Source organism: Thalia democratica, chromosome 5 (assembly GCF_965202585.1).
Source record: "Thalia democratica chromosome 5, ktThaDemo2.hap1.1, whole genome shotgun sequence".
In the NCBI taxonomy this organism is placed as follows: Eukaryota; Metazoa; Chordata; class Thaliacea; order Salpida; family Salpidae; genus Thalia; species Thalia democratica.
The window spans coordinates 54051901-54069550 of record NC_139169.1 but is presented as its reverse complement, the minus strand read 5'-3'; the positions used below and the strand labels follow the sequence as shown (position 1 = coordinate 54069550).

The following is a 17650-nucleotide window of genomic DNA, read 5'->3' as shown; positions in this document are numbered from 1 at the left end:
GAAAATTAAACTTTTAATGAACTAGCGTAACTGTCCTAAGATTCTTTTAAAAATAGTAAAAATTTAATTAAGCAACCAAAATGCGTGTATTTAAAGTTTCATTGAAATACAAGTAAACAACATACACATAAATTTAAAAAACTATCATAATCAAAAAAAAACTTGATATATTCTGCTTTAGATTTTATTAATTTAAAGCAAATGCTTTGAAATTTATTTAAGTTTGTATTTACAAAATGTTCAGCAGTAAAATTTTACTTATTGTAATTGAGTTCTCGTGCGTTTGAAATTAATTTTAGTTCAGCGTCAAACAAGTTTGCGGTCAACACAATGTATATTTCAAACTTGCTTGACATCAAACTATTAGTTTTTCCAAAGAGTATAGTATAAGTAGCTGGTAAGTTTGAACGCGCTTATAATATATTATGATCAGTGGTCAAGAGAAAATTTTAAAGTAAAGAAATAGAATATGAAAAAACATGTCGCTATTTCATGAACGATGATTTTAGTATAAGAAGTAAGAAAGTGGGATTCAAAATCGATCGAATTTCATATGCAATGTTCATTTTGCTATAATTTTGTGTTTATTTTGGAATACGCTTGAATTTTTTTACTTAATAATCTGAAACAATAGTTTGCTTCTTTTGCTTGTAACTTTAAGAAAAGCTGTTCATATTAAAAACTAATTATATAAACAAACTTAGGTTTGTTATGCAATTTTTTTAACTGTTTTCAATTTGTGTATATGAGCACATTAAGTATTCTTATTGAAATTTGTATGTTTTAAATAATCAACATTTTCTTAAAAGGGAACAAACGTTTTGAATAAGTTTTACATAAGCTTTTTGATATACACTTTTTAAAGTTATTAGTTATTTAATACATCTACGCAGTAGTAAAAATATTTTTACTACCAGTTTTTAAAAGTAGTTACTAAAACTTTGCACAAACATGTTTAAAAGTATTTTTTGATATTTTTAAATGTACAAACATCAAATTGTATTTTAGAGTTATTAAAACAACTTGTTAACAATTTATTAAAGTCTACAAAATGCTTTTGATAAATTAATAGATAGTTTACCTTGTATTTTAAAACTTTTAAATTTTTGCATAGATAAAACATTTTTGTGATAAAAAACTTTGACTTAACTATTTTAGTCAAAAACTATTGATATAAAACTTTAAACTTAATATAACAGCAATTTAATTTACATAAATGTACACACACACTATAAAAATGTGTAAGTTAGTTAAGAAATAAAATAAATAATTACTTTATAATTTGTACATTTTTATTTATTTAGATATTCCTGAAACTTTTTTTTCGAATAACGTTAGGTTTAAGAGATCAAAAATAAAGTTATACTATATTTATTTTTTAATAATCAAGTTTTCATACTTCTTTTGAATGCATAATGAACAGCTTGAAGTTTTGATAGTAAACCATATAATTATTCAAATATTTAAAAATAGTTTTACTTTTTATTTTGATTAGCTATTTATGTTTTCATTAAAGTTTTTTCTTACTTTTATTGCTAAGCAAAAGTATTTGGTTAGATTTAACTCAGCTTTCTTTTTGTTATAAGTTACAGTTTAAGTAAGTTTATTCAAAAGAAAGGTTAACATATAATTGTTATAAAACTAAAAAACAAACCATGTTTATGAGAAATAGGTTTAGATAAATGATTTCTATAAAGAATGTAAATCAAAGAGCGAAAACACTCCTAGAACAAAAGTTCGGAGTTGTTGGCATGAAAACAGAAAAAAAAAAATAGAAAAGCAGTAGTAAGCTACTTGGATTAAGTTTCAAGCTTACAGAAGATAAGGTAGTTAATATAGTAAAAAGTTTATACTACAAATGAAAGTTTAGCCTTTTTTAAATATTTTAATGAATTCTTAACAAGTGAAAAAAAGGATGATATAAACTACTAATCAGTTTAACAAAGTAACTAAAATTAAATAAAAATGACATGTTAAAACTTTTATAAAAATTAGTTTTTAATAAAGTTTTTGTGTTTATATATTATTAATTATACAACTAATTTTATTTATAGGGTTTATAGTTCAATACTTTTTGATAAAATAATTGTATTGACAATAATGAATTAATTTTCAAAATATCAAAAAGGTTATGCTTAGTCTTTATTACTTTACTTAATTTAGTTTATAAATATAAAATTTAAATAAATATTTGATTAATTTTTAAGAATATAAAGAAACTAACTATGCCTTATAAACAAACGAAATAAAAATAGTAAAAAAGTACGAAAATTACTTTCAAAGCCAGCTTTATTCAGCTTCAACATTTGGTATTAATATTATTTTTGTAACTTTCTGCATGATTTTCATGCTTTCTATTATTATTGTTGTTATTTAAATTTTTGTAATCCGAGATTGCTTCGCGCTGAATTTGAAAAGCAACGGAAATAGAGTTGGGAAACGGCGAAACGCGGCTTTGCAGCGGCTTCTTTGCCGGACTGGCGTGAATTTGACTTTTGTCGTAATTCAAAACTGCTTTGCCGGACATTCTGTCAACAATCCCAGCTGCAGGAAACATGGCGGCCGACGCTTGACGACTCGACTGTTGCGAAGTTGCGACGGATTGGTACTTGCGACTGCTGTGCAGGTTTATTACGTCACCGTGCATCTTTTTAATGTGCTTCTCAAGTGTGCTGTGGTATATTTAAATGGATGGTTTAACGAATATGAGTTATATTAAACTTTTAATAACTGACAATGGTTCAATGTTTTACCTAAAATAAAAGTAGTTTTATCATTTAATGAATTCAAAATTCTATTTTTTTATTAAGTTTGTACTAAATTAATAATCAAAATAAATAAAAATCAATACCACAAAACTAACAATAGTAAATTTGGTATCAATACAAGACTCCTTTTACAATAATATTTATAAATTATTGACTAAAGCTAAACTATCCAACATGCTTACATAGCTTGACGAGTTTTACGCCACAAAACTTGCATATAAAAGTCAAACCACTTTAAACCTGTAAACTGAAAAAGGCATGTTGCAAACTTGACACTTGAACACTTGCCCGCCGTCCTTCGGCCCGTGAGTTCTCATGTGCCTGGTCAGCTTGCTCGACTGAGCGCAAGCGTAATCGCACAGAGTGCATTTGTACGGTCGTTCGCCGGTGTGCATCCTCCTATGAACAGTGAGGTTTGATGTGTTTTTGAACACCTGTAGTTTTGTTTTTGTACGTTTAGCTTTAGAGTTAACAATTTTTTGAGAAATAAAATGATTTCGAAAATTTAAAAATAAATAGTGTTTTTTTGAGTTTTAATATTCATAAGTTTAATATTAATCAACTTTAAAAACGAGCTTTGTTTAAAGTTAAAAGTATTTTCAAAACTAATGCTTTTAGATCTTATGAAAATTTTGGTTTTTACTGTTAGTTTATTTAAACTTCTAAAAAATTATTTAGTTTTATTTTAACTAGAACTAACAAAAAAACTTTCGTTATTATTAATTTTAGTTTTTGCGAAAAAATAAAATAAAAGCTATTTGTGAGTATCAGTTACAACAAATAAAAGGAATAAACAATAAAAAAATCATTTGCGATAATTAAAAATTGTTAATTTCATTGATTGTTATTTTTTCAATATTATTGGGTTTTCAAAAGCTGGCTTTTAAATAAATTACAAAGAGAGTTAAAAAGTAAACAAGTCTTTAAGCTAACCTTGCCACAGTATTCACAAGTGTCATTTCTTATTCTTTTTTTCGTTACTCCACCGGTCGACGATCCAGACTTTTCACTCGAAGATGAACTTTTTCGTCCACCCGAAAAGTTATTACTTCCAAACCCGTACGACCATTTGTTAATGCTTTTTACCCTATTGTTACTATGTGGTCGATTGACAAAATCTCTATTAGATGTGATAACTCGTTGGTGAGGTTTTACCATTGAGGTCAAATCACCAGCTCTTATTTGAGGTTGCGAAGCAAGGTCCATAATCGGTATATGATTGCCATAAAAATTAGACGCTGGTCCTTTTTGTTGCAAGTTAAGCGGCCACATTTTTAAAGTTGGGTTTAATTTAGATGAAAGGTTTGGTATGTTATTCAGCGGAGGTTGAAACGGACTTTGATGAATGTTTGATTGGGGCATCAAAAAATTGAACGGATTGAAAGATTCTGAAATGCAAATAAAGTTGGTTGTTACTTATACTTATAAAGCTAAAGTTGAGGCAATAACTAATAATCTAAATATTTTAAACACTTTAAATAAATTGTAAAACATACCGGGCAATGAAAGAGGAGAACCATTAAACTGATTATATCCATTCCCAAACGCATTAAAATTTACTGTTGTCCTATTAAAGTCTGTACCACTTGTTTTAGAGATATTTGCATCTTGTTTTATAGATTCTCTTGAAAGATTAATATACGACTTAAGTTCTTCTTTTTTAATATTTTCACTTTCAATAAAATCATTTGATTCCAGCTCTTTTTTATTTTGTGTGTCTTTTCTCTTTTTAGTTATGGTTTGGCACAAGGGCTCGTTTGGTTTTGGAGCCAAAGCAGAGCTTAATTGCTCGAGTTTTGATGAAGAGCGCTTTCTGCTAATTGATTTGCTGAACTCAGTAGAGAGCTGCTTGTTTAAATTTTTGTCAGAATTAAACGTTAAACGATCCGAATTTGAGATGCTCAAGTCGTTTACTTTGTACTTTACTTTGCTTGCATCAGTTGGCAAAGACTTACACCTTAACCGAGTGTTTTCGTCATTTACAGGTTTACTATAAAAATAAAGATAGATATAACTAAAATCACTTTTTTTACTTTACAAAAATTGGCCATTTCAAAGTAAAAACTTTATAAACTAACTTTTTCAAACACACATCACTATCTGAGCAGCTTCCTTTAAATTCTTTTTGTTCTAACTTCTTCAGTTTTCTAGTATCCAAGTTTTCCTTCTTTTTGATTAAATCTGCTTTGAATTTTTTATTAAAGCTAGCTTAAATCTTTTTAAGTATTATTAAATAGTTTTTTTAGCAGAAACTATTTTATTTTAAGACTATACTAACTTCTTTTTTTTTGCAGAACCTAAAATTAGTACAAAAATAATTTTAATTTGTATCAAATAAAGTTAATTTTCTAAAATTAAAGTTTAAGTTTTTTATTGACGTTTTCTTAGAAGGTAATTACACCATAAAGCTTATAAATATAACATAATTAAAATTTCCAAAAAACTTTACCTTCTGTTTTTAGGTTGTCCAAATATGAATTTCTTCCGCTTTTTTCACTGTTGATGCCATTAGCCAACTGTTTAAGCTTTTCACTATAGCCTGTCCCATTTACAATCAGTTGATGATGACCTAAAGTCACGTTACTTGGCTTGTTTTGCGATGACGTTATCAACATATTTGGATTGTTGACGTCATCCGCTGACTTAATCTCGCTATCCGAACTGTAAGCTACTTGCTTTGTTTTCGCAGTAGCCTTTAAGTTGTAAAACTTTGAAAACATGTTTTCTTGATGTGCAAGTTGCAACGGATCAAAACTGCGACCTATCATCAACTGCGACATTGTGATCGGGTCACAGTTTGAAAAAATATTATTTTCCTGTCCTCCAGTTGACCGCAATACCGTCGAGTTTAAAAGGTTTAACAGTGCTATTTGCTGGTTTGTTGTTGCGACTCCATTTTTATTTTCTGTATTTTGGTATTTTTTTGAAGAGGTATTGACTGTTTTAGCTTCATCGCATAAGTTTGTAAGACTTTTATTTTCAAGAGTGTTCATGCTATCGAAAGTTTCAGAATTGTATTTGTCAAGTAACGAGTTTTTAAGCACCAATGAGGGCAAAGAATTGTTGAATTCCCTGAAAAAATAAAGTACTTTTAATTAGTGCTTAAAAAAAGAAACGTACTAAGTTTTAATATTAAATCTTACAAAAATTAGATTATTAATGCGTTTATTAAAAAAGTTAGTAATAATTTGAATGAACGTAACACCAACAAGAAAATATTTTTTTTAATAATCATGAACACCTATTATAATTTTTTTGACTACTTTGAAGTTTGGTGAACGCTGTTGTTTTCGCTAAGATTGAAACTTAATTCTTGTTTATTGTTAGCTTCACCATTCAAACTTAAATTTTGTTTAATCTTTTTGATGTAATCAGATGCTGATCCTTCTTTAAAAACTGCTGATTCTTCATTTTCTAAAAAATAAAGTTTCAATTACAACCAATGAAATTTAAAAATCCTTTTAAAAAATTATAATAAAAGCTGGTTGTGGACATACTTGTTTATTTTTTATTTAGTATGTATGTTAATGCTAATGTTATAAGATATAAAAATATAATTTGTAATTTTACAAAATTTTAACATTGAAAAAAAAAACAATAATTTCAGTAAAGTTTTATTCCTAAATAAATCTCTTAATATATTTTCCATTACAACTATACGTTAACTAAACTTAAAATTTTACTCAAATTTTATGTACGTAAAACTAATAAGTTAAAAATAACGTTTTTGTTAAGATAATTATGTATACAATTTATAATAATAAACACAACTTAAAATTCAACTAAAATATAGTTGCTAAAGAGGCTTAAAAACGTATCCGCTAAGGTTGAGCATTTATGAATAGTACGAATACCAATTATAAAACGCTCGTATAAAGATTAACTAAACTAAATTTCGATGTATTTGAAATGCTAAAAATAGCCTCGGTCGTCAATCTAAAACAAAAATTCAAACATCACTAACAGCGACTAGCTTCAACTTTGCTATTCGTCGGCAGCCCTATAACTTTCGACGTAGTCTAGGAAGCACGGGCGTGCGAGGCGCACGTAGTAAAGGGGCGACTTATTAATTTCTCAGACGACAAGGAAGCGATGATCAGTCGAGCGCGTCACGCGATGACCAGCATCGAACGCTCGTCTAAAACAAAGCGAGATGGCAATGTCAGCTGGAGCAGACGACAAGTCGCGAAATTTCAAGCGCAATTTTTTCTCTTGCGTGTTTGTTGATTGTTGTGCAGCTTCTGTGTGCGAGTGTGTGTGTGTGGAAGCGCTACAAAGCAAGCATGTATGTTTATCATTGTTATGCATGACCTTGCATATACATTTTTTTTTAAACAAACAGCGTATTAATGTTTATTGATAAAAGTTAAACTTAGACCAAACGGTTTTTTATAGTAGTAGAACAAAAAATTGCTTTGAAATATTTTTTTTTTAAACTTTGTTATTTATTTTAACACCGTTTATTAAAATTATTTATACTATTTCTATAATAACTTCTTGCTCATTATCTATTTAACTTTGAAATTTTATTTACAATGTAATGTTTTGTAAGTATTTTTTTATATAAAACTTTATACTGAATTCGCAAAATAGCTGTTTTATAACTCTATAAGAGCTGAAGTATAAATATAAATGTATTTTATTTATTTATTCATCAAGTAAGACTTAAGAAACATCGCATAGAAATAAAATTTAAATCGGTACTACTAAATAAATAAAATAGTTACTTCTAAAATGAGTACAATACAACATTTTTAGTTTAATTTATAAAATTCAGTTGTAATAAAATAAGTTTTTCTATCTTAATCAAGCTAATAAAGAGTTTTGTTTTTATTAAGCTTCTTATAAGTAAACTATAATAAAACGAATAGATTCAGAAAACAACCTCCTTAAGCATTAAAAGGCTAAAATAAAATTATATTTTATAAAGATAGTCGAAAAGTTTACAAAGAACTAATTTGTACAGTACAATTTAAAACGATTTTATACAAATGGTTTAACAAAACTAAAATTTTTAAATTGTACTTAAAAAAGTAAATCAATGCTAACACAGAAAACATTCGAAAGTTTAGATTTATCGTTTATAAGTTTCTTGCTAAAACTAGTGCTCTAAATAAGATAATTGTTTTGTAATTGTTTTTTTTTTTAACATTAAGTATTTAAGGAAAATCGTGTTTTTTAAGCATATTATAGGCTATTTAAGACAGCACTATACTATTGTCTTAATCTCAATTGCTCCACTGAAAAAAAGCACAACGAGTTATTTCGAAAATTTCAAACAAAGTAGAATTTAATTGACTCAAATTTAAGATAAACATTTTTATGTTTAAACTAGACACTTGAACTATCTCTCTCGCGACCGTAGTATGTACTTGCAAACGAATTCAAATTTATCAAAATAAACTACTCCTTCGACTTGGTAAGTCAAGTGGCGAACAGTTTATCCCACATCGCGAAACTCAAGTAGTTCAAATACCAAAACTTAAGAAAGTCAATAAAAATGTCTCTGTTCGTCAGGAGTTAATTTATTATACTTAGGGCAGCAAGATTTCGTTAAGCTTGTTGAGCTAATCGAATTAAACAATGTGATGTACATTTATATAATTTTAAATAGGCAAGATTAAACAAACTCAAAAAAAAAAAACATCTTTTAAGCTTCAATATTTGAGTAGGTCATTTTTGTAAAGGGTCTTTTATTAGTTTTTTTTATTTTAACATCATCGGTTGTTTTTTTAACAAGAGAAATAATAAGTTTTTGAAAACTAACTTTTTTCCAAATCTAAAGCTTTCATGTCGCAACTCGTAGAAATCTCAGATTGGTTGCTATCGTCGCTTACATCTGTGCAACCATTGTGAATTGATTGGTTGAAAAGAATCCGTTTCTTTTTGAGCATGCTTGGAGGCTGAGCCATCAAGTTACTGACTTCGTTATTAGCAAATTCACACTCTTTCTTGTGCTAAGTAAAACGTGTTTTTTTTTAATGTATATATACTTTTTTTTAAAATATTCAGTATTAGTTTAAATCAGATTTTAAAACATATCAATTAATTTTATCTATTAGATAAGTGTTTTTATCAACAGACTCGCTTGAATATTTCAGTAACTTTTCTTTTCGAAAAACAATATTTTAATTTGTTTTGCTCTTTCTAAAGACTTTTTTCTTTTACACACTTGAAATTTCTATTAAACTTAATAAATTTGTTTATAAATAAAGACAAATTATACTTTAAATTGGTAAATATTTTAAAAAATAAATATGTTCGAATTTCAAAAATCAATATTCAACAAACTTAAGTTTATTTTAAAGTACTGACCCTTGGTACGAAAAAAATGGCAGCACGGCTCGCTTCAATTTTTTTTTGTAATTTTTATGTTGTATAGAATATATATTAATAAAGAGTAAATATTTATTATGCATAAATAATAATTTTATAATATCAACAATTTTAATTTAGCTTAATTATGTTTTTTAAAATAAATATCTTTTAATATACTTATCTGCTACACTTTTGTGGAAAATTTTAAATTCTAATGGATAATGACATACAATATTCTTTTTAAGTTATTAATCAATATATATACAAAAACAAAGCTGTTTAGTAACATTGAAACCAAATAACTTTAACTGTTTTTTAAGTTTATGTGCTCGACAAATGGTGATACAAACCTTAAACTTAAAAAGTACAGTCAAACGTGTCCGCAAATAGGATAATTTTATATTTTTAGACATAAATTATATATACTTTGGTAAGAAAAATATCTACAAAGTAATTTACAGTATCCATTGCAAAGCCAGCTCAGGTGTGTACTTGCGAGCGCAACTGTGATGGCTAATACACAAAAGTAAGTAATAAGCACTTTTGATCATTTTAGTAGTTTAAAGTGATTACAAGAAACCAGGTGGGACACAAGTTGTACTTAAAGATTTGTTTATTTTAAAATTGTACCTACACAAATAAATTGACAAATAAAGCTTTTATCTCGAGAAAATATACGATATGTTATAATTTTTTGTAACTTGATTGTTATAAAAAAAATCTACAACATTCTATAACTTATTTCAACTATATAATAACAGCTTATACTTAAAATTCAGCAAAAATATAGTTAGTTTCATAGTTAAGAATAAAAGTTAACTTAAAACTTAACTATTGTCCACTGTTTTTACAAAAATTTATGTAGTTTACAAAAATTCCTAATATCTAAACAAATCCATGCTAAGTTTTAACTAGTTTGTAAAACCTATATAAAATGCGTATTTTAAACAAACTGTTTTACGAAAACTTTATTCTACTAAAGAAAATTCACTATTTATTATATATATATACACGTAATTGAAAGTTAAGATTAAATATATATTTAAACCAACCGAAACGAATGTTGCAAATTCAGAAAGTGCAAATTTAGATTGGCAACTTCCACATGTTATAAAGTCTTCTCCTTCCGGAATCTGTCTAAAAGTCTTACTATTCTGTCGTAGACCATCGATACCTGAAAACATTTTTCAGACTGTTTAAAAATCTAATTGCCATAGTTATTAAAAGTTAAGTTTGATTCGAAATCTAAAAAAATTACAACGTAAAATATCCACTTTTATTTTGAACTAAAAACCAAACGCACAAATTTGAAATGTAGCAAGTTATTTCATGACGTGTTCTCTTAAAATTAACTCACTTAAATAATTGTTTTTGTTTAAATATTTCATATTTAAGGAAAAGGCGGATTTAGTTTGGCTATCAGGAACACAAAAAGCAGTGGAAGCTTTCATCATATCATTTTTACTTGTCTTTGTATGGTTATGGTTTAAACATATATCATCTCTACTAAGTTGGTATGTTTCGGAAGGTATTTTGTTCAAATTAACTTCATGAATACTTCTAAACCCTAGTTTATCTCTAGGCATATTTTACTGGAAAACTACTTTAAAAAACTAAATGCAGTTTATGATACAACTTTGTGCTTCGCGATAGTACTGTCCATAAGATAAAAAACACTCATCTACATATAAATCAGCAGTCTTTTTTATCTTCTTTGAAGGTAAAACTACTTTTTTAAGCTCAAGTTGTTGATAAGTTTGTATAGTAGACGACGGCTTCTTACCGTGCATCTAAAAACTAACTTCTAGACTAACTTGTAAAGTTACTTGACGTTAAACCTAATTATAAGCTAAAAAGTGTTTATATATTAAGCCTATTTGCTTTGTCTACAACTTTTAGAGTTACAAATTATATAACACACCGTTATTCAATAAAACGTAGGTTTTTTACAAATGCTTTTGATTAGTCTAAACACAAACCAAAATATTTTTTAAATAATTTCAAAACGCATTAAAATGCTAAGTAATGAAATTTGCTATTAAATGACAAAAAATACACCGAACAGTGTTTTTGATGAGTAATTGTTTTATTGTTTGCGCATGTGGGGCTAGAAAACACACAAATGTCGTAAAGTAAACATTGACCTGTCCAAATTCAAACAGCTCAAATTTTAATAATTCTTCTTTATTGCTAATTTGTTTAAAATAAATGTTAAAAAACAAAATAATTTATTATCATAATCATATTACTTTGACCTACATAAGATTTTAAATTTTTTTTAGATACAGTTAAAACAAGTTTTTTAACTTACTAAAAACACCAATTCTTAGTAACTTTTTATTTTCTATATATATTTTTTTTTGTTCCGATCATAATCTTATCATTTAGACCTATATAGGTATTATTTTAGAATTTAACACTTTTTGAGACGTTGCTTCTTAAAATTTTTTGAAGATTTTAGTTCACGGAACTTTAAATGTCATTTCAATTAAAAAAGTATAAACACAACGCAATACAAACATTAAAGTAGAGCGAAAAAACACTCGACGTACAAGTTAGTTGATTTGAGATAGTTCAAATGTATGCTTTAGTTGTGTAGTATTTTAAAACTTTACATATTTTAGACACCTGCATGCACATTTATCATTTGTCGCTAAAAGTTAAAGACGAATTTTTTAGATTGTAGCTCGGTTTCTAAATAAAAACTTTCATTTTAAATAGTACTTACGTTTTTGCTTATTAACTTGGGATAGATGTGTCATTTTGTATTGTCTAAAGTTTAATAGTTAAATATCCTCAAAAAAAAAAGGATTTCAGTTTTATTATGCACAAAAAGTTTTATAAACTAGATTAATCAAAAAAATTATTATTTTTTTATTAATTTCTGTTAGCAGTAAAAATGTATTGTAAGTAGTTTTAGTTTTTCACTGTGTTATGCTAATTTTTTGGAGCTTTATTATCTCAAGTGTTTATTGAAAAAGTACAGCTAATATTTATTGTTTATACTTTAAGTTTAAAAAACTCAATTAGTAGTATACGCTAGTCGATAAGTTTAAATTTAACTTAAATAAAAACCTAGATAGTTACATTGAAAATTATTTTACTTTGTTGGTGTATTATTTTTTTAGTTTAAAATTAAATAACTAAAAAAATATAATGTTTTTTTATGTATTTGAAATATACTTAAGAAAAAAAACAACAGTAGAAAAAAAAAACTATTGAAAAACATTTTTAATACATTATTTTTCATCGTTTTATAAAAAACGTCTATCAGAATTATTTTAACTGTGTAATTAAAAGTTAATTAAGATAATATAATTTTTATTTTAATAGATTTTTACGACTTTTGGAAGAACTTTGAATCCTTTGTTTATTCAATTCGCATGACAGAAATTAAAGAAATATATCACAAATCACACAAAAATTGACCGAGAGAATAAAAAGAGAAAAAGCTTGTAATAAATAAAACTACTTTCACAATAGCAATACTCAGCTTTAGCTATGCAAATTAAATGGCTTTGAGTTTTATAACTCTTTCTTAAAGGGTTTTACTCCGTTTTATCTATGGATTTAAAATAGTTTAAAATATATTTCTGCTACTAGCTCATTTGTTTAATCCGTTTAAGTCTTTCTTATATAAAACTTGGGAATTATAAAATTTGCTGGTATATTTTTGAGAAAAACAATCAACTAAAGGGTCATGTAAGTTGTTTTTAAGGCTTCATGTAGTTTATAAACTTAATAAAAATTTTTTTTAAGTTTAATCTTTATTCTTATATGTAATATTATTGGTTTCTGTATTGTTGATATCAAACCAAAATGTTGTGTTAGAATAAAAACCAGTGAAAAGCTAGAGTAAAACAATTATTAAATTGTAAAAAGTTTAAAGCTATATAAACAAGCTGATATACCAAAAAAAAAGTTATTGATTTATGTTACGGAAACCATTATAAATTATTTTTAAATATACATTATGCAACTGGCTATTCTAACTTTTTAAATAAACAACTTTGTTTAAAAATGATAATTTTAATAAAATTTAAGAGACACATAGAATTAAGAGGATTTTATAAAATACTTATCAACCATTTCACTAAAGAATAATATTAGGTAAAAATTTTTAACTGGTAAATGGTTACATGACAATTCAAATTCGGACAACTCAAATTCCGACAATTCAAATTCTAAAAAAAAATATTTAAAAGACTATACCTCAAAAAGTAATATAATTTTGAAAAAAATAAAAAATGCGTATGTAGATCTTATTAATTTATACAAGCCACTTTTATCTTTTTTGAAAATCTAAAACATTTTACAATATATTTTAAAATTTCTAAAAATGACTAAATTTTTTACTTTAATTAAGCCATATCTCAAAGAATATTTATTTTTTTTGCAAAAAGAAAAAAATGGCCTGTTGATAATAACATGATTTACATATGCATTTTTTATTTTATAAAAATTTATATCAATTTTTATTTTTATTATATTTAGCTGTTTCAATTTTTTACTAAGAATTTGAATTGTCCGAACTTGAATAGTTCTGCACCCTGGTAAATATATTGATGTGTTACAAACTTATAAACTTAGCATATCTTTTTTATAAGGTATTGTGTTAATCGCATTGTCTTGTTTTATTCAAAATAAATTTAAAATAGTTGAATTTTTAGTTTGAATGTTTCAACTATATGTTTAATATGTTTTAATTGTTTGGCCTATTTGATTAAAGTTTGACTTTTTAACCTCAATTAAACCTGTTTTCACCTGAGTAACATATTTTTATTTTATTATTTATAAAAAAAATTGTAACTTTTATTCAAAGTTAAGTTTACGCTTTTAGAAAAACCTATTTTGAGTTTTTAAATATGCATATTATAGCTTTATTTTATATTTACTTTCCTTTAAAACATTTCTAATTTAACATTATAAAAACACATTGTGATTGTGTTTTGTTTGTATTATATCTTTATATTTATACTTTAAGTATGTATTGGGCTTATTTGAGATGCGAAAATTTTATCAATTTAATCAAAAAAATTAGCTTATTTAGTAAGTACAAATAGTTTTACAATAACTTTTAACAGTACTAAAAAAAATTAACTGTTACAACTCAAACTATTTAATATTTCTCATCAAATCTACTATATATCGCGATATTTATTATTTAACTAAATTTTAGTCAACATTTTTCATTTAAACTAAGTGTATAAGTTGCGTTCTTTCAAATGAAAAAAAAAAACTTTTTTGTTAGTTTGTAGATAAACAGTTTATACAAAGTATTGTTCTGCCACAATTATGGATTACTCAAAAATGCCTCGTGCTTTTGTTATTTTAACATTAATTAAAGAATTTAAATAAAACTTTTTTTGCAACTACACACATAGAACATCAAATTGATTTTTAATAAGATAGTCGCTCGGCTGCATTTCTGGCACATCAGCGCTTATTAAATTGTCTGTCAAGACTATCGCTCGCGAAGACTTGAAAAACTAGCTGCGTGTGTATCGAGCTCCGCTATGACGTGATAATGGATTGGCTACTGTGCAGTCCAGCAGCAGCGTAATCATCAATATTTTGCCTCGAAGCGTTCTACCTTAGAAAATTTTTCACCACATTCAGCTATCCGTGCGAAATTTCTTATTTTTAAACATATTCAATCAACTTTTCATCGCTCGTTTTTCAGTTCAGATCGTTAAGGAAAGCATTGGATAGATTAAATCTAATAAAGCGATTTTATCGTGATTACCACTCATACTATTTTTCATTGAGTAAACATTTAACTTATACTTGAAATGTTACTTTTAAGTTCTAAACACGGTTGGTAAGTTGTTTAGGTTTAAAAACTTAACTACATACAACAACAACTATCCAGTCTTAAGATTAGTCATAATTTAAATAAACACAGTTTAAATTTAAAAAACCTTTTTAAGTTAAAGAAAAAAACTCGTTCTTTAGTCCATAAAAACTTTTTAACTTTCATTTAGGATAAAACGATAATTATGTTTTAAAATAAGGTTGGATGTTTAGCACTTACCTCTCAGCAAGTTGTTTTTAAATCTTAACCCAAAACTCATTAGCGAGCTTAATTGATGCTTAAAACTAGCTCTTAAAAATATACACTTGGCAATAGAAACTGATGTCATGGCCTTCATAAACTACTTGTAGTACAGCAGAAATTGAGACTCAAAAGAGGTATGCACTTAAGATAAAGAACACAAAACTCTAATTTTAACCTTAAAGGGAAAATGATTGTAGACTTTCAGGCTGCATAAAGTTTTTTCATGCAAATTAATTTTAATGAATATTTTTATAACAAGAGTTTCAAGCATTGATCTTAAATTAGATAGATAAACAATATAATCTATGTAAGTTAAAGCGAAGCAAAAAATAGTACAATAATTAACTTTTATGTAAGACTTTTTTTTTTTTATATTTATTCAAAACTTTAATTCAAAAAATAATTTTTGTCCGGATAACACAAAAAACATGCTTTTTTTTCGAATGGCGTCTAAAAAATTTTAGTTTTACTAAAATTACATGTATATACATTTTTTTGCAGTACAATACTTTAATTTTGTATAAACTTTATTTTCTTTTAACGTTTACAAACTGTTAATTAGTTTTACAAGTACTCTCTTTTTTTCTTCTTTTAAACAATTTGTTTTTAAACGAAAACAAATGAAGAGTTTGTTTTATAGTTTATTATAAGGTATTGCAAAGTATATTTTATTTCTATAGCTATTTAAAAGCATTTAAAATTATGTGTAAGAACAAGTCTTGTTTGTTTTAACTATTTTTTATTGCTTTGACCAGTCAGTACTTGAAACCCATCAGTTACTTTTTGAATTAAAAGTTTAAAATAATGATATAATCGTTTTTAATAAAAATTTAAACAAGTTATCTAAAATTATATAGTTGACTACATAAGTAAATGGATTCTAAAAAAATAAACAGATTTAGACTTTTCGTTTCTTTTAGCATACTTAAATTTGACGAAATATATTCTTTAAACAAATTTTCCAAAAAAAAAAACAAATTGGAAAACAAAAATAAGGTTTTTGTACAAAGTCCATTCGATTTTCAAAGTTTTAGAGGATATACACGCTTATTCTTGCTTATACGCACCTTAATTTTAATTTTTACGAACTATTAAATTTTATTGCACTGTTTTCATCTTAACCCTTTCAAGCTACTTTAGTACTTCGTAAGCACTTTTTACGTTTGTATATTTTTAAAGTTGCATTGTATATAGTGCTAAAGATTTAGTCTTAAATATTTAAAAGATTCGCAAGAAAAACTATTGTTTATCTATTAGAACAACTTTGCAACACTTACTTTTTACCTTCAGCACATTTTTTAAAACTATTTTACCTTAAAATTTATAGCATAAGGTAAAAGCGGTCAGTATATATAGCAATCGGACGACATGCTTCAATTGCTATGACCATAGAGGCGATAGTATATTCAAGCATGATTGAATGCAAAATATTCGACAAATTTTCTTTTGTTTTAAAATAATGTTTATTAGTATTGATAACTAATAATATTAGTAAACTTAATTAAAAAATATGTTTACTTATCAAAAAATAAACTTAATTAATGTAGTTTTTAGATCATTTAAAAAACTTTATTTTCTACAAAGCTTCAATACACCATAAAAAATTCACTTGTTTCACGTGATATGTTGCTGTTTAATTTATTCAACTTTAATTGACAAATACTTAAACAAAATCAACTATTTGGATATTTTATTTTTAGAGAAAATCATAGCTAGCTTTTACTTTTTTTTTCTATACAGAAAAGTTTATTATAGGTTTACGTTTCCATCTAAGAAATTAGTAGTTTTCAACTGAAGTTTAATTTAGTTTGTTTATTAGTTAGTTTAAAACGCGTTGATTTTGTTGTTTTTTTATTTATTACTTTAACAAAAAATATTTTACTTTAAATTAGTTTTTTATCATTTAAAAAATAAAAAAACTATTCCTAGAACTATGTTAGTTTAATTTATTCTAATACGATTTTATAACATTTTTATATTAATAAAGTGAAGCTGTAAACGTTTTTATTTAGTAACACCTGTTAAAACTGACGCATGTAGAAATTACTATAAGGCTCAAAAACAAAACAAACCTTTGTCATCAGTAGCCGTAGTAGGAGTTAACACGTGCTGGGGTTTTTCTTGCTTGCGTCTCGACATTTTTCATGTTCCAAAATGCGAAAGGCAGGTAGACGAGTCGGCCAGACTGAGCGGAGCTAAAGCAGAGTGCAAGTGGTCATCGCCATCTTAAACACTGTTTTAGCAAATGATGGCTGGAGAGAGAAAAAAGTATTATGGCGTCGAGAGAGAAAGAGAGCCGCTCGCGTCTAGCAGCAGAAAACCATAACTAAAGTGGATGAGCCGCATCGAAGTCCGTAAAATGATGCGATCCTACAAGTTCGACTCCGGTTGTTTACTGTTTCCAAGTTCGCCTAATATATCATAGCTTTTGCGTTTTAATTTCAGAGCTATAAAGCTATTGACAAACCAGTTATGGAAAATTGTTTTTGGATAAAAATATTATAAT

At 26.3% G+C, this 17650-nt stretch overlaps 1 protein-coding gene across 1 annotated transcript; it reads right to left on the bottom strand.

The window, feature by feature from the left end:
* Nucleotides 1-1646: 1646 nt before the first annotated feature.
* Nucleotides 1647-17356, bottom strand: LOC145835688 (uncharacterized). The gene is made up of 10 exons (XM_082943383.1): nt 17217-17356; nt 10139-10260; nt 8536-8725; nt 6032-6182; nt 5218-5840; nt 4847-4949; nt 4265-4758; nt 3702-4156; nt 3009-3202; nt 1647-2672 (listed from the first exon to the last, which is right to left on the bottom strand). Exons 1-10 carry the CDS (start codon nt 17281-17283, stop codon nt 2300-2302), a joined length of 2772 nt encoding a protein of 923 aa, XP_082799509.1. The 5' UTR covers nt 17284-17356; the 3' UTR covers nt 1647-2299.
* Between the last annotated feature and the right edge of the window lie 294 nt (nt 17357-17650).